Source organism: Myotis daubentonii, chromosome 17, assembly GCF_963259705.1.
Source record: "Myotis daubentonii chromosome 17, mMyoDau2.1, whole genome shotgun sequence".
Taxonomy (NCBI): domain Eukaryota; kingdom Metazoa; phylum Chordata; class Mammalia; order Chiroptera; family Vespertilionidae; genus Myotis; species Myotis daubentonii.
This window is the reverse complement of record NC_081856.1, coordinates 25,276,093-25,299,747: the sequence shown is the minus strand read 5'-3', so window position 1 is coordinate 25,299,747 and position 23,655 is coordinate 25,276,093. Positions and strand designations below refer to the sequence as shown.

General features: G+C 38.1%; 1 protein-coding gene across 1 annotated transcript in view; it reads right to left on the bottom strand.

Annotated features, from left to right (window-relative positions):
- Positions 1-10,208: 10,208 nt before the first annotated feature.
- Positions 10,209-23,655, bottom strand: part of BPNT2 (3'(2'), 5'-bisphosphate nucleotidase 2) — a 29,769-nt gene continuing 16,322 nt past the window's right edge. Inside the window, exons 4-5 of the mRNA XM_059673143.1 lie at positions 17,911-18,072; positions 10,209-16,166 (exon numbers count right to left, since the gene is read on the bottom strand). Coding sequence (XP_059529126.1) covers positions 15,895-16,166; positions 17,911-18,072 — 434 coding nt within the window. The 3' untranslated portion in view covers positions 10,209-15,894. The remainder of the gene's footprint in view (positions 16,167-17,910; positions 18,073-23,655) is intronic.

Here is a 23,655-nt window from a genome sequence, read left to right as displayed (position 1 = left end):
TTCAATGATACTCTATATCAGGATTTTACTGCAGCCTCCTATTAACATATTTATTAATATCTGCAGGGCATTCTTCTATGGAACACTCAATGCTGTTTTTCTAATATTCACTTCTTATTTTTAAATTAATTCATCTAAATATGCTCATACTATTTACATTAAAAATACACCAAAGTAGATGACTTAAACAAATTAGGAATCTCAAAGCATGTAAACACTAATTGAAAACTTGAACTTTTTCAAAAATCAAATGTCAACTGCTCTGCAATATGTTAGCCCTTAAAAAGCAAACAAAACACAATAACTAAAACAACTCTTTAATTTCACTTAAATTGTTATATCCATGGACTTAAAAGTGTTTCTTCCTAGTCTCTCCATTCTTCTCCTGATCCTGTTTTTTCCTAGGAGTATTACTATGAGTTGCATTGTCTCCTCTAAAAATTTCTGCATCGAAGTCCTACTCCCCGGTATCTCATAATGTAACCTTATTTTGAAATGAGGTTATTACAGGTGTAGTTAACTACAGTAAGGTCACACTGGGTGGGCCCTACTCCAATATGATTTATGTCCTTATAAATCGGGGAAATTCAAACACACAAGGAGAACACCATGGCAAGATGAAGGCAGAGATCAGGCTGAAGCCACCATCTGCCAAAAATGCCAGCGAACTCCAGAAAGTGGGAGTGATGCCTGGGACAGAGTTTCCCTCACAGCCCTCAGGAAGAAGCAACCCAATTTAGACTTTGATTTGGGACCTCTGGCCTCCAGAACTGTGAAACAATCAATTTCTATCATCGAAGACACTGCATCTGTGGGATTTTGTTAGGGCAACCCAAGCAAACTAATGCAGGTACAATTTCACTCACTTTACTCAGACAAGTGTGGGCAAAATTCAGGCCCACCAGGACTTGGGGGAAGAATGTAATAGCTGACTGAGTCCATGGAACTAAATAAAATATTTATTTGTAAGCAACAGAGAATAAGGGGTACCTCCCTGGAAGTTTTGCTTATAGATGGGAAACTTGACTTTATGATTTTAGAAATTGCTAATGCAGAAATAAGGATAGTAAGTAAACAATTCATAACCAGGTTTTTAAACATGCATTTTTATTTTCTCATTATAATAGAAAAATTTTAGGATGTAGACCAGTGATGGTGAACCTATGACACGCGTGTCAGAGATGACACGCGAACTCATTTTTTTTGGTTGATTTTTCTTTGTTAAATGGCATTTAAATATATAAAATAAATATCAAAAATATAAGTCTTTGTTTTACTATGGTTGCAAAGATCAAAAAAATTCTATATGTGACACGGCACCAGAGTTAAGTTAGGGTTTTTCAAAATGCTGACACGCCGAGCTCAAAAGGTTCGCCATCACTGATGTAGACCATTACTTTTAAAAATCACTTCTAAATGACAGTACTGTGAAAGCACAGAAAACTCTCTAAAGGTCTTAACTACTCAAGGAGTTAACTCTGTGGGTGGCTCTTATCAAAAAGATCATGTCTGTTCCCTCAGATCTTCACCATGAACTCAAGTCTTCCCACAGGAGGGCTGGTGCTGACTCCAGGGCCTTTCTGCCCTCGTCTGTTGCCCAGTGCTCAGGGCCCTTTTGTGCTTAAACTTTGCCTATTAGGTTAAGAATTGCCCAAATTATTAGATGGGACAAATCAGGTTTTTTACCACCCCAGTCTTTCCTAATAGTTCATCTGAGTGTCATATCTGCCATACTGACAGCCCACTAGAGGGCTTGGTGCCTCCCGTCTCCTCTTGCCAGAATGGTGCCAACTACTAGGAATAAGAAGGAAAGCCTGGGACCTGGGCCCTTGGCACCCAGCACTCATCACATTCAGTGATCACTGTTTCCCATTGCGGTCTGCCTTGTCCACGTCCCTCCACACAGGTTCCTACTGGCCATTAGGGACACAGCCATCTGCTACTTGGACTAACAGAGTGATAACGGCTTAGCCTTGACTCTGGGAAATCTATGGAAGAAGAAGGACCAGGGAACTTGACAGAGATATAAATTCTGAGCATAAAAACAGAGATGCAGTCCAATCTGGATTTCCTGTCCCTCCCCAGCCCAATACTGCACAGAAGAGCCAGGTGCCGAGAAAGTGTCCGGTGTGGTCGCAGGACCCAAGAGGGAAAGCTGTGGCTGCAGAACGGAGGTGTGGAGGCCTGGGCCTTCCATCAGGAAAGAACAAGTGAGAAGCCTGAGGAGGGGATGGTTGTCTGCTGCCCTTGACTAGGGGCTCACCTCATTCTCACAGATAAATCCTTGCTGACTGGGTTTGAGTAGCTACGTTTCCCCTGTCTAACCTTCCTTCTTCAACAGGCCCTGTCTTGTCCCTTTCCAGGACGTTTCTGTGGAGTTAGCATGGAAACCTTTTCCATGCTGGTGGGCTCTGCTAGAGGAACGTGGGTCTGGGCTCGCTGAGAACCATATACCCATCTTGTGGAGAAAGACGGTCCATAGGAGAGAATGAAGACAACACACAGGCAGACAGAGAGCCAAGGGAGAGAGAGAGGGGAGGGGGAGAGATGACATCATTTAACCTCATCTTTTAGTGCTGTGTGATTTTCCTTATTTAAAATAGCACTATTTGGTGCTGTGTTTATGTCCCTTTCTCACTGATTACCTTGCCCAAGACCATGCAGCTAATGAGAGACAGAGGGGTACTGAAATACAGACACCGCTACCCCAGAGCCTTGGTGGTGAACTTCCATAGGAAATACCCTTGTCTCTGGAGGGCCCTAACTCCTGCCCCTGACAGGGCTGTATAATGAAGGACTATTCCTGAACCATTCAACTAAACACAGCCACCAGGTTAGCGGATCCACCCCGTCACTCACCAGGGGTCCAGGGCTGAGGGTGACCTATCACCCTGGCAGTTCGGCTCTTACTGTTAGCGGTTGTATCATTTTGTTGCCTGACAGGCCTTACAATTTTACATGTTTCCTTTTGTTGGGATACTTAAGCTGCTGAGGTTTCCAAGACGCATTTGGCTTGCAGTCCAAAACAACTGTTTGACACACTGAAGAATGTTTTATCACTTCTCCAGAGAATAAAGTGTTTTTGAGAAAGACCATTTCACTGCGGCCCCATGCCACCCCACTGCTTCCCTGCCGACAGCTGCTTTAGGCAAAATTACAGCCACTTTAAAAAATATTTCTCACGACAATGTTCTCTTTGAAAAATTAGGCCTGGGCCGCTGCCAACCGGAGATTTGATGTAACCAAAGATCTTAATCCAGCTAGAGAACTAAACTCACTGGACACAGAAAGAAAAACTTTCGCAAGTGTGCCGTTTGCATTCCTACTGTGAAATAAGATCTGACCCAGGACATATCTGGGAAGAATTCCCACCAGAGCCGTGGAAATCTTGCTCCACGATCAGAAATCTGGCTTAGGAAAGAAACCACTCTGCTCTCTGTCCAACGAGAGGGAGTCCTTCTTGCCTGATGTTCTCATCGTAATCCCGAGGCAGGATTGGCTGGCAAACAGGCTGGCTGGGAGGAAGGGACAGGAGTTCTAGACTGTCTAGAGCAGCGGTTCTCAACCTGTGGGTCGCGACCCCTTTGGCGGTCGAACGACCCTTTCACAGGGGTCGCCTAAGACCATCCTGCATATCAGATATTTACATTACGATTCATAACAGTAGCAACATTACAGTTATGAAGTAGCAACGAAAATAATTTTATGGTTGGGTCACCACATGAGGAACTGTATTTAAAGGGCCAGAAGGTTGAGAACCACTGGTCTAGAGGGTAAACAGAGACCATGAAGTGCTGGCCTCCGGCACTGAATTCACTGTGAGTCATGGTTGCTCTCCATTTGCTCCAAGCTTCAAACTAACTGTTCAACAAGACATTAAGCCTTTTGGAAGTGGCAAAAAAATCAAATGCGATCTTTGAAATATCAGGGGGTAGCTGGCACTCACAGGGTCATTCCTCCCTTAGGAAAACTTGAATTCATGTTGAATTTTTTTGGAGGGGAAATTATGCAGTAATATTCCTGATAAGATCCAATCAAAAGAGTTAAAGGGGAGGGAAGAGAATAGTCCTAGAAGTTATTAAAGAGCTGACGCATTGAAAATTCTTTCTGTGATTTCAAAATACTCAAATTTTATTATTATTTTTTAATATATTTTTATTGATTTCAGAGAAAGGAAGGGAAAGAGAGAGAGAGATCAAAACTACAATGATGGGAATCATTGATCAGCTGCCTCCTGCACACCCCCACTGGGGATCGAGCCTGCAACCCAGGCATGTACCCTTGACCGGAATCGAACCTGAGACCCTTCAGTCTGCAGGCTGATGTTCTATCCACTGAGCCAAACCAGCTAGGGCAAAATACTCAAATTTTAAAAGCAATTTTTAAATGAATTGTCTAGCTCCTCATCTTTTATTAGGGTGTAAAATTTATTGGTTATTTATAAGAATAATGAAAGCATTTTTAAAATTTCAATGATGATTTTGATTATTTAATATCCTCAACTTCTACATCAGTGATTTCTAAGATCATAAATTTCCAAGATGCAGAACTACATTGAGTTGAGTTTCACATCCATAACCAATAAGTTCTTGGAGGTGCCTCTGATTATCTGTTGCTTAGAAATGAATGTTTTTTCTGTTGGAGAGAGATTTTCATGGCCTCCTTTGTTGGATAGTCTCAGCCTGTGGAGACAGACTATTCACCTGGCTTTATATAGGTGTCCTACAGTGGCCATCATTGTTGAGATGCAAGTCCTCTGTGTCCTTTGTCACTGGCACCTGGCATCCCTCTCCAATGTATATGTCTTAAGTCAGAATTGCCTTTCCACCTGTAAGGCGTATATATGTCTCAACCTCATAAGCTCTAAATCCACTTGTTGACATGCCACAGAAAAGGGTTAGGGACAATGTTATTTCTTTATTTGAGTTAAACATTTGGTGCCACGATCTCTAAGGAACTTCTGATTCATCAGGAAGGGGCAGGAGTCATGATACCCAGACAAGGCTCATGTGCACGGTTCACCTAAGCACTGGAACCAGGACTCAGAGCTCAGCCCCCAGCACCCATGAGGCTGCCCCTGCTAACAGATGCAGTGAGGAACTCATAAACAGCCATCCTATGAAATCCCACATGCTCCATTTATTTCTGATTTGGTGGCAGTAATAATAGCTTTAAGAATAGTCTTACAAACCCCAAATCTATTAGGGGCAGGGGAAGCCTAATTAGAACCTTCATAAGTGTTCATGATACACTTGGCACTAATTAACAATTCAGAATTACTAATGTGTATAAATACAAAATTTTCACATGTAGATGTTTAACACAAGTTGGAAGGAAGCTTGCACCACGGATTTAATAAAAACAAATTAGAATCTAAATGTGCATCAACTAAGGAATGGTTAAATAAAACATGGTATATCCATAAAATGGAATATTATTCAGCCATAAAAAGAACGAATTACTGATACATCTACAACAAGGATGACTCTTGCAACATTATGCTAAGTGAAAAAAAGCTAGTCACAAAAGACTACATATTGAATGATCTAATTAATATGCAATATTCAGAGTAGGCACATCTGCAGACACCAAATTGGTTAGTGATTGCCTAGACTCAGAGGCCTGGGAGCTGAAGGAAAAGTGGGGAGGGGCTGCTAATGGGCACAGGTTTCTTTGGGGGTGATGGTAGTGCTTTAAACATGATTGTGGTGATGGTTTCATAATTCTGTAGACATACTAAAACACCCTGTAGGATATACTTTATAATGGGTGATTTGGTATGGCTTATGGATTTTATCTCAATGAAACTGATATTAAAAATTAAAAACTAAAATTTAGGGATTTATATTTAACCTTGACTCCAATGTTCTCAAACATGAGCAAACAATCAGCATCAGCTGGAAAATGTGTTTGAACACAGATGGTGGACCTCATCCTATGGCTTGTGAGTCAGTAGTTCTGGGGCAGGGCCTGAGAGTTTGCATATCTAAGTTTACAGGTGACCCTGATGCTATACTTTGCAAACCACCGCTCAAACACAGCCAACTACTGAAGCAAGAAAAGCACTTGCCACAAATGAAGCAGTCCTTCCCACCTGTTTCTACACGGCCTGCGGATGTGCACAGGTTGATGCCTGAGAGGATACAAGAACGTGCAGGGTGTCAGAGGCCTGCCAAATCAAACCATATTGTAGGAGGAAATAAAGCTCAGCTAGCCTCGCACTGAAACGTTGATGCTCACTAGGAGTTGGGCTTTTGGCAGTTGTTTATGAACAGCTGCGGACAACGCTGTGGAATCCGTAGTCCCTATAACTGGAAGAACAAACTAAACTGCAGGGAACATGTTCTCCTCACGGACTCACGAGGGAAGCCCCACTTCTCTCACACATCCCGTTTCTTTCAGGTAAGGGGTGAAGGCATGTCTGCCTTGCAGGCTTATTTGAACCTTTATTTAATAAACATATTCCTATTCTTAGCTTGAGCTTAAAAGAACAGCAGGTACTTTATCTCTCTCCCTCATCTTTCCTGCCTTTCTGTGTCATGGTTCCAAACCTACCTGCTATATGACTTTGACCTTAATTTCTCTATGCCTTAATTTTCTTATCTATACAATGAGTGTATGATACTGCTTCTGAGGACTGTGGAGAAACTTAAATGAGACGGAGAATGCCCGGTGCTTAGAAGAGTGCCTGGCTCATAGCAGTTCTCAATATAGTAGCTTCTGGTTCTCCAGATCAGAGAGCTGCCATCCTGTTGTTTAACACTCACCTAGCATCGCTGTACCCCCACCCCCAACCTTATGTGCCTGCAAACATCACCAGTGGGTATTTCTGATCATCTGACGAAAGTATACATGTTCTCTAGTTCAGTGTGACTGTAACTTGTTTTCTCTTGCTCCATGTCAAGAGACTTGTGTGTAGGTTACCTCTTACTGTAATGTAGCTGTTTCTCTTTGAACTTAAGTGCTTTGCCCAAGGTGCCAGGGTGTAACCTGAAAAACAGGAAGCCCTTTAGCAATTAATGTCTGAGCTGGCCTCTTTGTTGGGGCCACGGAGTCCCTGAAAAACAGGTTAGCAATGGTCGAGGAAGTGTTTGATAGGATTCTTAGCCACAAATAAACACACTTTAGCATGTTTCAACCCCCCCAAAAATCATTAAAGAATATAGTGTCCTAGCTGGTTTGGCTCAGTAAATAGAGCATCGGCCTGCGGACTGAAGGGTCCAGGGTTCAATTCCAGTCAAGGGCACATGCCCGGGTTGCAGGCTTGATCCCCAGTGTGGGGCATGCAGGAGGCAGCCGATCAGTGATTCTGTCATATCACTGATGTTTCTCTCTCTCTTTCCCTCTCTGAACTCAATAAAAATATATATATATATATTTTTTTTTTAAAAAAAAGAAAATAATGGGAAGCTCCCAGAATCTCAGCACAGGCAGAGAATCAGAGTTGAAGGATACACAGCCAGGAACAATGCCCCAAATATACTGTGGAACCTTCAGTAAAGACCCTCCAGCCACTGCTGCGCATAGGCACCTTAGCTCACTGCTCACAGTCCACCTGGCGCTACGGTTCTGAGCTTTGCCAGGGCTGATGGTACAAGCAGAATATTTCATTGTCACCCTCATTGTCTTTATTTCACACCCCACTGCCTCCTCGGTGTCACTGCTCTTCAGGTCAGCATATACAGAAAAACTTATTTGTCCAAGGTCACTCAACCAGATCTGAGTTTACCCCATCTGAGTCTAAGACCTGTGTTCACCACTGCACCACACTGCCTCCCCAAAGAAGGAAAATCTCCCTGGGCCGCTTTATCTGCCACAAAGGTTTGTATTTGTTTGAATAGTTATTTGAGAGATGGAATAATAAGTTACAATTAGAATCCCACCGAATAGCCTTTGTGGTCGCTGGCATGATTAACATACCTTACCTAAAACTTGTGAAGTTCTTGATTTATAGGGTAGGGAAGCAGTCCTTGGAAAGCCATTGTTTTCATAAAGTCCCAAACTAGGTTTTGTTGCAGATAAATACCTAGATGGTGCTCTTCCTGTGAACATCATGGAGCAGAGCCAGGTCTCAGAGTGGGCGGGACAGTGAGTGGAAGGCAACGGCCACGCACACTGGGCTGCTGTCACCAGTGGTTGGCATGTGCTGTTCTCTGTCCTGCTGCCCAGAAGTCACTGTCTTGACATTTTTGTTGACTTTTGCTTTAGCATTTGCTGTCTTCAACATCTTTTCTTGTGTCCAGTGCTTTCAGGCGTTATTAATCTCTCTGTCCACGTAAGCCAGGAAGTCGTTTCTAAGAAGTAGCCTTGGGCCTTCATGACTATTCAGAGATGTTCTTTTTTCTAAGACTTCAATATTTAAACTGCTGGAGTCATTAAACTTTGTCTCTGAGTGAACTGAAGATGAAACATGGTATTCTTTCTGGGCAAAAATGTATTTTTTTCTGGCTGGAAACACTTATACTACTCAAATTCATGCAAATTATAAAAATAGAGGAGGTTCATCTTCAGGAAACAAAAGTCTAGAGTATAAAATATTTTACATTCCAATGGCTACATAGTTTAAAATATGTGCATCATAGTAATCCTGACATTTTATTAGGGTATATGTATTTAATCTCAAAAGTAAGATTAATTCTCAAAACAGTGATCATAAAATTTGATTATTTATAAATGCCCTCATCATTCAATGTCTCAAAGAAAAAAAGAATAGTAAAGAGACTACCATATTTTTAGACCATGCTTTACTTCCTCATAATTTTCTGATAGTTCTTAAGAACCATTGCTCCAGAGGCTTATTTCTTGAAATCAACGGGTGGTAGACACGTAAAGAACTAGGGGGCCGTGGGCCATACTGGATGGTCTTTGTTAACAATGTGATTATGCTGAGGCCTCTGGGTCAAGGGTATCACCAGACCTCCACAGGCATTGGAGACTAAGGCCATGAAGTGGTCCTTACATGACCAGCCCCAGAAAGAATCCTGGACACCAAAGCGCGGATGAGCTTCCCTGGCTGGCAATCCTCTGTGCATGTTGTTCACATGGCTGATGAGAGAACTAAGCACCGTCTACAGGACTCCACTGGCACCCTTCCGGCCCTGCCCTTTGTGCCTTTTCCTATTGTTCATCTTATCTGTGTCACGTTGTTGGAATGAACAATAACCATGAGGACAACAGCGTTACTGGGTTCTGAGTCCTCCTAGGGAATTACTGAATCTGAGAGTGGCCTTGGAACCTCCCAGACTTACAACACGTGTGTTCACTGTGTTTGATTATGTGTGTGGGATTCTACTATTTGGCTGACCAATAATTTTCTATAATAAACATATATTGTTGATTTATTAAGAATGTAAAAACATTATATTGCACACTTAAAACTAATGTAATATGGAATATCACCCTGTCATTTTTATAATCAACTTTGTTAAGTGGGAAATGCTAATCTGCAAAGCTGACAAATAATTTTTCAAGAAGTACTCAGAAAATGTAACAAGCAAAATTTCAGAAAAATTATGTAGAATTTGAATGTTAATTTATATTTAAAAAGTGTAGCTAATGAGCTTGAAATAATGTAACGAAAAGCAGCAATCAGTAGAGGTAAAGAGAAACTTGGACTATGCCAGTGACAGAATGAAAGGTCTTCACTCATCTGGTTTGCTTTATTTATCCTCAGAAGAAACCAAATTAAAAACTAAAACATCTGAAAGGAGCTAGATGACCTCTTCTTAGTTTCTACAAGACTGAAACAAAAGTCTTAGATATCTTTCTCATTGTACTTTTTTCTATTACCACAATCCTACAAATGTGTCCTTGTCTTTTTTTTTTCTATCCTCCCTATACTTTAAAAATGATCCAAGTTATAACCTTGTTATAGCTATGATTGTCACATACACCCATTCTCAAACAGATGACTGCTGTGAACATGGTGAGAGAGAACAGAGAATCCCACATAACTGAGTTCCAAAGTAGATGCATTCAGAGACAGAAAGCAGGAGTTACTAGGGGCTGGGAGGGAGGATGGAGAGTGACTGATTAATGGCTCCAGTTTGGAATGATAAACAGCTTCTTCAAATGGATAGTGGTGACAGTTATACAACATCGTGAATGTATTTGATGCCCCTTGAATTGTACACTTAAAAATGGTTAAAAAGGTAAATTTGTTGTATAAATTTTAGCATAGTTTTAAAAAAAAGATGAGACACACTGTATCAGACATGACCAATTTATTTGGAAAATTAAAATTTGTTTGGCAATGTATATCCAGGGGCAGAGTTTGGAATAATCATTTCATTGGAGGCAATCACATTTTCTAGAGCTAATTGGCCAAGGGGTAGTAACTGAAGCACAACTTTAAAAAATAACTTAGTGTGTGGGGTTATAATCATAAATATTTGCAGAGGAAACAAAACAAGCAACCAGCTTACTAGTACACAACTGAGGCATAAGAAATGTTAATGCTAGTCATAACCCTTTATTCAATTTAGTTCAGCATACAGTAAGCACCTAATTTGTTCAAGACATTGGACCAGCTGTCGGGGTTGAAGTGGAAACAGAAAATTCACCAAAATATATAATCCCTGTTTTTAAAAGTTTACAACAGCACATGTACAAATTAATGTTATGAGGAACAATAACAACAAAAATAAAACCAAAAAAAAAAAAAAAACTGCTCTAAAAACAGAGAGGGGGATAGTTTTACTTCCTTGTAGAGAGAGATTACCGTCTGAAATTGGGACCCCTGCCCTTAAATTTGGTGGTGTGGGTGAGGCAGGGTACAGCATGCCAAGTACAGAAAACTGGTGCCTACGCATGTCTTGGCAACAGGAAGTGGTCTAGTTCCTCTGCAGCTTTAAATGTGTGAGGGGAAGGGTATTCAAAAGTGTATATTTTTTTAACCACTCTCATCAACAAGAGATTGACAGAAAGTGAGGATTTAAAAAAAAGTTTGAAGAGGCAGGGACACAGACTGCCATTTCATAGTTTTAGTGTAAACTCAACCCCTTGTATATGTATGTGTGTATTCAGTAGCTTTAGTAACGCCATCAAATGGGAAAAAACAGCGGCAGCACCGGTTCACTATGGTTTCTCCCATTAGGCTGTAAAGCTAGCTTTGACGACTGCCAACGGTGGACATCAGGGTAGATGGAAATTGAAGTCCATATTTTGCACATAAATTAAATTCCATAGACATTCCCTCCTTAACTCAACATAAATGAAGAAGAGGGCTTCATTTCAGGGAAAGATGAAGTCTTTGTAGGCTACCTGATCTAATGATGACTTGGTATGCTATATTTCCTATTTAAAAAAATACAGAATCTTTCTTGAATAATAATTTACTATGCGTGTAACATATACCTCAAAGAGAATTTTAACGGAACATTATAATAATCAAACATCAGCTTCTGCAATTACACAAATTACCTTATAACACTTTGGGAACCCTTACAAACACAATATATAACAAGATGTTTTATTATTCATCATCCTTAACTTCTGAAAGTTTGGCTTATATTATCTCAAAGGAAAACTGTCTCATTTTCTCACAGAACTAAATCACCATCAAACTTTAAAAATTATTAAACAAAAGAAAAAGCTTTCCTGTCAGCATTTACCAATGGAAAATTGTAATGCAAACAGCTGCGAGGCTTTAAGGAAATAATCAACAACTTACAAAACCAGCATCTCATAAAACCAAAACCTCCTTTTGAAGTAGAAAGTTTAATTCTTCTTGCCCTCATAGTAACTGGTTAACCAGAACACCCCTCTACCTAGGAACTGTTCTGGTGTGTAACACAACATATTTTTTAATATTAATAAATTACTGATGTGGCACAAAGAATAAATATTTTTTTTTAACCAAAGTGACTCAGGACTAGAACAGATACAATAGCACACTAAAATGAGTTAACAGTAAAAATTTAAAAGAATGTAATCTATCCTGGCCTTACATTAACTGAAACTAAAAACCAAAGGATAAAGTATCATTTCAAATCTATTATACATCAAGATAGACGCCAGTTATAAAAATGTACTTTAGTTGTAAATCCTAGATTAAGCAAAAGTAATTTTAATGAGTTTTCCCCAACTCTAATATTAAAAACATGAAAATAACTTAAATTTTAATGGCAAAAGGTTCCTATTTTCCCCATCTGTTAAAAAGATTGTTTTCCCTTATTAACATACAATGCCCTATTGTTAAGGCACAACTTTTTTTTAGGATAAAATGAAACCATAGATTAGGCTTATTTCATGAAACAGTTACAAGACAGACTTTTTATAGGCACACACTAAAAATAATTAAATATGTCTGAAATTCAACCAAGATCTAAAATGAAAAGTCACTGTTTCGATCCAGGGGCAAACAGCACATAACCAAGGTAAGGAGCTTAAGTTAGGATAATCCAAACAGTTTCCTGTGTTTAACTTGCTAGAATGTTATCCATAAGGCCATTTCAAGGTGTTATCAAGGAGAGGCAAGATGGGTATTTTCTTTTCTGAGGAACAGGTTGGCACTCCTGCTTTCTTTTATGCTTGGGCCACCAGGGATGGTGTCCCTTGAAAGCCTGAGTGAAACCCAATATTTGAACTAAACATCTGAGACAAGTGCCTGATGCAAGGGCAGAGTTCCTGATCACAGGGGTCAGAGCAGATGTTTGCTTTACATCCTCCCCCTGCTACCCTTCCCTGAGTATCCTTCCTCTCACCAACAGTTTCCTACCACTGCCCCTCCCCCACTTCCTCTGCCCCAGTTTACACAATCTTGAAAGGGAGCACCCAGCAAACTGGAAGTTTGCACAATTGTTACTTAAACACTAAATCAAAATGCTTATTTCATTTCATTATACAGCTTTAAGCAATTCATTTTAATATTAATAAAAACTAAAATTTGGGGGAGAGGGACAATTGAATACCAAGGACATAGATGACCTATCTTGTAGGCCCTTGTAATCTCAACTGAAATAAGGATTCAAGTATGAAAACTAATAGAAAAAGCAAGTTTTCTCAAACAGGCTTACTAGTATATACCCAAACTTTTATTTCCTGCATATTCATTCTTTGAAGGGTGGGTTGGAAGGTTTGCTTTGTGAAAACTGAAGCATGGATTAGATTTGACAGCATAAAGCTCTGTGATTTTAAGGTGATTTTCCTTTGCTTTATCAGGAGTCTGAAAAGTAATGGTCAGCTAGGATTTCACCAGGATTGATCTCTCACTGGAATCTTTACTGGAGTCTCAGTTCTACTGTAAGATTTCAGCAGTTAATCTTGAGAGAAATAGGTCTATGAAAGAATTCCTTGATAAGGTTTGGGAAGAGTATATTAGTTAAGAAAGAAGAGCAGAAACAAAAGGAGAACATTAAGGGGCTAGGGAGATAGGGGATGAGGTAGGAATGAAGAGGCAGAGGAAGGACAGCTGATGGCTACTGAGGTTATTAATGCCACTGCTTCTTACTGACTGTGATGTGTGAAACTCAATTTTAAGGGAAAATTATCTTCTAAATAAGAGCAATGAGGGACAGGGAAGACCAGGAGATGGGGAAGTGAATATCACTAAAAGTAAACTCTAGTTTTTGCTACATTTTAGAAATAATTTATATAATCCTGGAAGATATTACATGACTCACTCATGAAGGTGTTTGGTATGTTCTGGCATACTATTGTCTCACATAAATATCAATACTGTTCTTTATCAATATTAGTTCTGTAATGTATACTGACTTTTAGACACAACAAAATTAAACAAACTTTCAATAAAAACACTTAAAAATCATTAGTAACTAGACTGTACCCAACAAATTATAAAAATAATACATTTGAGTCAATATCTTAATTTTTGCACACAAGTCCTTCATAGTCATTATCTACACGCAGATTAATGTAATTAAAAATAAAACCAAGTAATCATGCTTGCTAATATTAACTATTTCCATTTCCATTAAATCAGAAAGTTTCCACATAATATTGCAGAAAAACGAACTCCAATTCCATTTCTACTATGCTAGTCTTATTTCCCTAAGTATGACAAATTACAATGACACAGATGCTTTTATACCATGATACTCTGGAAATAGCATATGCCTTTGCCATCTCTCCTGAGAAAAAAGGATTCATCTCACAGCTACTAAGTAAAAATATGAGATCTTCAATATTTTGTTCAGCATTCCTAAGTCCTGTTTAAATATCAAGTAATCCAACTACAAAAATTCTTGAATAAATTTACACTGAACAAAAACCTATCTACTGAGGCCCAGATTCGTGACCAGTTGCTAGAGATTGGGTTGAAACATGTGCAACATACTAAATTCAATTTCCTAATGAGGAATTAGCGCTTTGGACAATGTAATAACCAAACCTGAAATTGTATGCACATTCCACAAGTGAGGATGTCCACTCTGGTCAATTTTATCTCCAAGATAGGAAATAAATGGAAGGTTGCTTTAAGGTTATAAAAGAGGAAGAAAGAAAGAAGAAGGGAGGGAAGGAGGAGGGAGGGAGGGAAGAAATCATGAGAAATCCCTCTCTTGATCAGTGTGTTATGGAACACAAGGACAGCAAAGTCACGTGAAATAATGGTATTGTTTGCATATATGAAGTTTTCAGACATCACAATGAGAGAAATCAGACATCCCAATGATATTTCACAAAGCAAGGTTCCAATTAGTGAACAGTGAATATGCCACAACCTCTCTTCCAACCAGATTTCGCATGCTGAATAGAAAAATAATGCTTCAAATATTAACATCAACCTTCATTATTTTAATCTGAAGGAAAACCACAAAATATCTCAAAATTTACTACTTTGAGAGTTTGGTAAGTTTAGATCCATTTATTAATGGTAAGAGCAACCATAACTCATTCTCAATGAAAGAATCTCTATATACAAACCTGTCAAATTTTTTTAAAAGTACTTAAACAAAGCTTTTGAAAATAATGAAAGCTAGCTCAATTCATATAGTGTCAAATAACTTTCAATTAATAGAATTCTTTACATTTTTGTAGTGCCTTATAGCATATTTTGTCCCTAATGAAAAAATATACTAAAATGCTAATGCTATCCCTGAAATCTTAATCCAAACCTTACACATAAAAGACTAAAATGGTAGTCAAGAGGGAATGAATGAAATCATGCACTGTCTACAGGGCAAATGAGAATCAACAGCAAGACGCCAGGAAAGCTGAACCCCTGGGTACAAACACATTTTTCTTTGTAGAAACAAAGCACACACACAAAGTTACAAGCAACCACCACGTATCTATATTCTCTACCTGCTGGTGAACTTGTTGTTAAAATTTCAAAGAAAAAAAAACAATTTAAGCTTATTCTATTTAACCCATAAGAAATATTCCGGAACAGATAAATAGAACATTTGTTGCATATTAATGAACATGTGGCTTCTTGTGCTTTCCATCTGAATTAAGGGTAAAAACCCCAACATACTTTGTTTTTAATGAGATATTAGTAAAAGGTAATATTAAACATCTATAGGAAATCAATCCTTTCTTCAGCCCAATTTTACATGAAAGTACTAACAGTGAAGATTCATGATGTCGTGTGAAAATGGTGACTCATAACAATGAAGACTCAGCTATAGATTTTAATTCACGCGCGCGCGCGCGTACACGCGTGCGTACACACACACACACACACACACACACACACACACCTCTGCACGTCTTGTGTATGACAACTGTACGAAAATAGTCTCAAAAATAAAGACAATACTTGAGACATGAAGCAACCCATCTCCCCTGATCGTGTACCCTATCACAGGGAAAATAAGTCTCTGATGCTTCATAAATACTTTAAAAAGTTCGGGATCGCCTTCACCATGCATAGTCTCCACCGATCATCTGAAGCCTCCAAATGGAAGAGCTGTCATCTACAATCAACTTTGCTTATTTATGTCCCGTCTTCTCTAGATCCGGGAGTTTTTTGACCAGAGCTTGGTGGTTCATTCGGATGCTAGCCAGGAGCCCACCGTCAATGCCGTCAGAACCAGTGTAACTGATTTCTTCACCACTCAGGGTAGTCATATGTCCCCCGAGGGCTTTTAAGATAGCATTGCCAGCACATATATCCCACTTTTTGATGTATGTCACATGAATGTATACATCAGCTTTTTCTTGATTCTTATCAGGCACATCCAAGAGCGCTAAAACTTTATAACCTAAAAGATAAACAGAATTTAGGTTACTGTTGGAAAGATTTAAGAAAAGTAGCTTACTTTTTTGAGCACACTGTGAAAAACAACAGCACAGGGTGTGCAGGAGCTCTCTGTACTACCTTTGCAACTGCCAAGTCTAAAATTATTTCAAAATAGGTGTTTGGGTTTTGTTTTTTTTTGTTTTTTAACAAAGTAACAGTATAGACACTAAACCCAAATGAATAAAAAATATACTGCAAAGTAACCTAAGTTATTCTCAAGTATAATCAAATATATGTCTAAAATTTTTAAATGTACACCTACTTTGTGGTTGATTTCTATGAAATAATACATTCAGTACATATCATTTTCTATGGAATATTATGCTCAAACTAAACACCCATAGGTTTCACCTAAATACCTAGAAAGGTTAAATTTGAAAGAGAATACAAAATAACACTACTATCTTATGCCCTCTTTGTAATGAGGCAGTTTAAAAATAAAATAATAAGACAACTGTAGAAGAAACTGGGTCTAGAACCTGGTTTATTCCATTCCTACTGAGTATTTGGCTATTACCTTTCTTAACCAACCTAAGAGAGAGCCTATAAGAAAAGAATAAAGTCATATTAAGAAAATCAGAAATATATAACTAACAAACTAAAACTACAAGCTTAGAAGTTAATAAGCATTATTTCCCCTTTAGTACTGTGTTGAAAAGGTTTTCAAACACAAATGTTTCTGACAATTATTTGCTATTTATTTGAATTAAAAGACTTTCATTATACTAAACAGTATTTAAAACAAGGGTGGGCAAATGGCCTATGAGCCAAATCCAGGCAATGGCCTATTTTTATATATACCTCAAGCTATAAGTGATTTTTATATTTTGAAAGGGTAGTTTAAAAAAACAAAACAATGCCAAAACCGGTTTGGCTCAGTGGATAGAGCGTCGGCCTGCGGACTGAAGGGTCCCAGGTTCGATTCCGGTCAAGGGCATGTACCTGGGTTGTGGACACATCCCCAGTAGGAGATGTGCAGGAGGCAGCTGATCGATGTTCCTCTTTCATCGATGTTTCTGACTCTCTATCTCTCTCCCTTCCTCTCTGTAAAAAATCAATAAAATATATTAAAAAAAAACCCCAGCATGCAATATAGACCATATGCAGCTCACAGGGCCTAAAATATGTACTACCTTCCAGAAAAAGCCAGTTGACCCCTCACCTATAGTACGGGTAATAGTGAGGAATATGTATTAAGCTAGCTGGGTGGGCCCCAGACTCTGGCTCATCCCAGACATGCAAGCTAAAGAGTTCAGTGTTGTTAAAAATGATCCAGAGATTAGCCATTGTAACAACACTTATGATCATTTCTGGTATCCTTCTACCACATGAAGCATCATAATGTACTTGGATCTTTTCTTCTCCTCTCCCTGAGTTAAACTAATAGGAGAACTATTTTGAAATCAGATCATACATAAAACAACCATTACAGTACATCACTGACAGGAAGATGCTTTTGTTACTTGAGGAACAGAAATCACTATTGTGAAATTGTGTTCCTATTGGGAGATATGTCTCTATCAATGAAGCATGTACGACTGAAATCCCACCCTAGAAATAACCAAGCAGGAGACTAGGACTGTCTTGAAAGTACACTGTCTACTCGCATTTTCTTCCCAAGCATGTGGCAACCAAATCTTTCTCTGGACATAGCCTGGACCATGCTGGGAACACTTTACAGGCAGCAAAGGGGAACAGAAACATACCAGCACCACCAGCCGGGATAATTGTAGTCTGGTTTCCAAAAGTCTGAAGAGCAACCTGTTTGACCATTCCTGAATGGGAGCGAGATACAACAATCCTTGGGGTCTTCTCATTGTAGGAAGAGCGGGCTTTCACATTCGACCCACCATCTACCATTGCCCAAGCTGAAAAGCAAATATAATATCAATTAATAGCACTGGAGTTTTAAACTCCTCAATTCAAAGTACCAAGAGAGACTGAAAAAAACTCTCTTCCACAGAGTTACTTATATTCTTTTCTAAAACAGACGCTTTATTTTTTCCCTGAGGACAGAGTACTATGTTTATTATTTTTTTTACATTAAAATAGGCGCGTATTAAGACAAAGCTAAAAAAGGCCATATAACCCTGCCCAGCCAGAGGTAACGACACACACTTGGTTTAAGAGCTCCTAAGCTCCAGCACTCCCTGTCGGGTGGCAGCTGAGACTTCTTCACTGGATCGCACTGCAACTCAACTGCTCCCTGCATCTGAGCCAGCTCCCTTCCTCCCTTCGCAAATGTAAGCCCGAGCCGCCCCTAGTGAACATTCTGCATGCCAACCTCTCTCTCAAAGTCTCATTCCTGGAGAACCCAACCCCTGACAACCTATGACATAAGCACAACTAATTACCCTGGATAATTTAAATTTTAAAATTATTAAAGAGGTGAGTTAGGTTTACGTATCTGCTTTATCAAACAGTATAAAAAAGGTACTAGATTTCAAAAAGGAACAGAAGTTTTTAAGAAAAAGGGGAGACTCCAGAGATGACTTGAAATGTTTTTCTTGGTTTAGAAGTGTTCTTCACTGTCTACCAAACTATACAAGAAAACAAAACTTACTCAGAATTATCCCAATTAGATTGTTGTTCTATTGGTCACTCACTATGATATAAAATATAGTCGACCATGGCTAGCAATGAAAGCAGCTGCATTACTACATATTCCTGGCTGCAGAAAAAGAAAAATCAAAAAAAAAATTAAGAGAGTCTGGGTTTCTGAGTTCCCCAAGGATGATGACAGTCTCCTGGACTCTTCTCACACTTCTTTCTAAAAACCCCACATAGCAACAAGGAGAGTAAATACAAACTCCCTTAATCAATGCCTATAAGTAGCAGAGAGAGGATAGCTATCAACCCAAATTCATAATAAGGGGAATAAATACTGGAGATGGCTGAATCAGAGCTGCAACTGACCCATGTGGGGAACATGGCAGGAGTTTCACAAAGTACCAAGAGGTCAGAGGACCTCAGTGGTGACAGAAAGTCAGCCAGGATTTATTCCCAGAAGGAAAAAGTCCTGAAACTTGGTAATAGAGCAGTGAGAAGAGGCTTAGAGAAGATATGAAACCAAAAGTGATGCTGTACAACATATTTTAGGATGTCTCTTGAAAAGAGAGATAATTTGGAAGACAGCAAACAAAACTAAAGAGAAGGAAGGGGTTGAAACAAGATGGGATCGAACAAGAAAGAAGAAAACAAAAGATGCCTGACAATAAAGATAATGCCTTCCTCATGCTAACAGAAAAGAGCTCCTGAACTGAGAATTGCCAGCCTCCAAATGATTCCACAGTAGCTGGCCAAATATGAAAAAAATGTAAAACCACAATGTCCATTGAAAAATATTAGAAAACAGAGAATAAAGATTAAAACATTTCAGGCTACTTGAAAATTTATACAAAGCAGAGAAAAACTATAATACAGCATTCCAACATTATTAAAAATAAATAAGCAACAACATTAAAAAAGAGCCTGGCTGGGGTGGCTCAATGGTTGAGCATCAACCCATGAACCAAGAGGTCACTGGTTTGATCCCCAGTCAGGGCACATGCCTGGGTTGGGGGCTGGATCCCCAGTAGGGAGCATGCAGGAGGCAGCCAATTGATGTTTCTCTCTCAACAATGTTTCTATCTCTCTGTTCTTCTCCCTTCTTTTCTCTCTAAAAAAATCAATAAAAACATTTTAAAAATGTTTTTGTTTGCTATGGAACAAACAAAAACTCAAGAAAAGATGAACAAACAATAGAAAGACATAAAATGGGAACTCATAACACAAGAAAAATAAAAGACAAAATCACTGAAGACTCCACACTAAATCAGAATACACAAAGGACAATTGACTTGTCCAAAAGCATAGCAAGCAATGAGACAAGCAAACAAATTAAACAAATAAAAGGAACGAGAAAGTGACAGATATAGAAGTCAGTGAAAGAAAACAAATATACATTAGGAGTCCCTGAGAAAGAAAAACAAAATAATGAAAGAGAACTAATCTTTAAAATTATGATTCAAGAAAATGTTCCTGAAATAAAAGACCTAATTGTCCACATTGAGAGACATACTATGTAGACATCTGACCAGAATGCCAAATCTGAATCAGAGATAGAGCATTGCTCTATTATTAGATTACAAAGATAAAGCTCTTTGGCATTCCAGGCAAAAAAGACCAAGCCCCTTCCAAGGGAAAGAAAATCAATTATCAGCCTTTTTGCCAACAAGAATCAACATGTGCCCACACAAATACCACAGCAGTTCAACAATGTCTACATTATCCAAGAAAAAAGGGTGCAATCAATAAATTTAATGAATTTAAGAGGAAACCAAAGATAAGAAAAAGATGGAAGAATAAAGATATGTAAATGTTATCTCAGAGTTGCTTGGGAGGCTCAAAAGATACCATTTCAAACTGAAGAGTTAAATAATAGTGTAGAAAGATAAACATAAAAAAAAAGATATGAATGGTGGGTGGACAAGAAGGCTAAAAGAAGCTGACTTAATTGTTGCTCACAGGAGAGAACCAACAGATAATTCCTAAAGAAAGGAACCGTATAATATTAAGGTGTAAACAAACAAATTTAACCTAAGAAACAGTAATTCTAGTCTGAACCACACTGAATATATAAAAATCCATGAGATCGTAAGTATATATATAAAAAAGGAGAAAGCCTGCTCTTTCCCCCACCTGAAAATAACATTTGTTCTCACTGCAGGTAGTTTTCACCCTAACTCCTTAACTGAACTGGTTTAGGAAAAGAGTTATACGCTTATCTTGTAAGAACAATATTTCAAGACAAATTAATAACTTCAGTTGGTGGAGAAATTTCCCTTATAGAAAAATTCTAGCTATTATATGTAGAAAAAAAGTTAGAAAATCCCATTTTCATTTTTAATAGATCATAGAATTATTATGTGAAAAGTTTAATATGACTCACATCCTGGGTGGGACAGAGCAGGACAACATGAGAGTTCATCACACTACCCAGAAGGGAGAGCAATTTAAAATTTATGAATTGTTTATTTCTGGAACTCTCCATTTAATATTTTTAGACCGTGGTTGATCTCAGGTAACTGAACTACAGAAAATAAAACTGCAATAAGAGGAGACTACTGTATATAAAAATTTGTTACAATTTTATATTTGAAATTATTCTTAATAAAATTTTTTAAAAAGAAAAAATTTAAAAAGACAGAGAAGAAAAAAATAAAAAGCCTCTAATTTTTTTTTTAAATGATCCAAAAATATGATTTTACTAAGAAGTGAATTTACAATGCTGTATCTCTAGAGGTCAGTATTGTGTAAGAGAATTAAGATAGCATTATCTCAGTAGATAGTACCAGAATTATTTTATTTATTTACTCTTTAATCCTCACCTGAGGATATTTTTCCACTTATTTTAGAGAGAGTGGAAGAGAGAGGGAAAGACAAACAGAAATACTGATGTGGGAGAAACACATCGATTGGTTGCCTCCTGCACATGCCCTGACCAAGGCCCCCGCCGGGGAGGAGCCTGCAACCAAGGTATGTGCCCTTGACTGGAATCGGACCTGGGACCTTTCGGTTCACAGGCCAACCCTCTATCTGCTGAGCCAAACAAGCTAGGGCATACCAGAATAATTTTAGATAAAAATTACTAATTTAGTATTTTTAAAAATATATTTCATCTTACATAAATTCCATACATTGTCATAACATTTCTATGAACAAAATTATTTCAATCACCTTAAAAAACACAGTAGGTACTTAAATACTAATGATTGATGATGATTAGGTAATGGTGAAAAGGTAAAATAACAGCTTACAGAATGTGTTTATTCTCTCTGTAAGATATGCTTTCAAAAAGTCCAACAAAAATAACATGTGCTCTGATCAGGAATTGAACTGAGCCACACTGGCCAGGGCTACAACTTATTTTTAATAGCTACAATTTTCACCGCATGGATATACTACACTTATACATTTATACATTACTTTATTAAAATACTACTCAAGTATCTCTTGCTTCTAAGAATTTCAAATTCAATGAATTAATTCTAATTAAATCTGGTAAGAATTTTCGTCAGCTTTGAAAAAACTGCCACCAATAATATCTACCTCCCATTTATTATAGTCGTGTTGCTAAATTCTGGTAAACACACTATTTGACAGTTGGTATTCTGCAAACATCAATATACAGTCTAGATCTGAAAATAACCGTCCAAGAATAAGGCACACCAAACAAACCTTTGATCCAGGAATAGTAGGTCAACCTACACCTAATTAAGGACTATGGATTATTCTGGGTATCTGCTGACTAGCAAGCACCTTATGTTCCAGTATGCTGGGCAAGAAAGCTGTATCACAGAAGAACAGGGCATTTCATTAGTAATTTACAAAGAGTTTTTTGGAACACAACTTATTCCTTTAAGTTAGAGATTTTTGGCTTTTTTTATTCTAAGGCGTTAGATAAGCCTATGGGGAGAAATACATATTTTTATAAAATAAAGATTTTTTTTTTCAATGGGCAGTTTCCTATCCCAATTTTTCCCCCTAAAATGAACAGATGTGGAATCTAGGGCCCAAAGAATGTGAATCTATTTGCTTATCTGACATCAATTTCCTCTGCATTCCCTTTATTACAGTTCTAATTCTCTTTGAAGTAGCAGGCTCAGCTTGTAGCTAAGGGTGCCATGTGACATTGGGCCAATGAGATGAAGGAGAGGGCCAAGTTAATACAAAGAATGGCTAGAATAGATCTTTTGTGTATCTTCTTTCCTCTTTTTTCCTGCCTAGCATAGACCCATGGAAACTGGAAGCACCAAACTTCGAGTATAAAATAAAAAGCCATCTTCTAAGAAAAAAAGCAAAAACAGAAAAGTCAGCTTAACAGCATTATAAAGCCACTAAACAATCCCTACTCTTTGGCTGTCTTATTAGGTGAGAAAATAAAGCTTATATTTGTTTAACCACTGTAACCAGATTTACTTTATATGCAGCTAAAGGAAATCCTGCTATAGAAGAGGCAATAAGGGACATTGTCAAAAGAATGAGGGCTTCAAAGACTTAAGCCCTGTCCTGAACTTTAATATATCTATTTTCTTTTTTATTAAAAACATCGCTGTCACTATAATTCCTATTTTACACTCTTTCCAGAGTTATTTTAAGGCTGAAGTGATTTTATGTCAATACATTTTATAAACTGAAAATACTAAACAAATGTGAGATATTCAAAAAGAGTAGTTAGCTCTTACAGTAACATTTATAAATGTATGGTTTTCATTGTAAGAGCTGGTAAGCCCCTTTTCCATCTATAAATGACAGTAACGTTTTTCCTTATCACATAGTTATCAAAAAGTTGAACTGAGATAGCTTTAAGTATACTACAAACTACTAAATACTATACAAATGTTAGTATTCATGGAATTATAAAAGTGATGTGCTATACTGATTTGCACAAAATTCCTGGGTTAATTCCT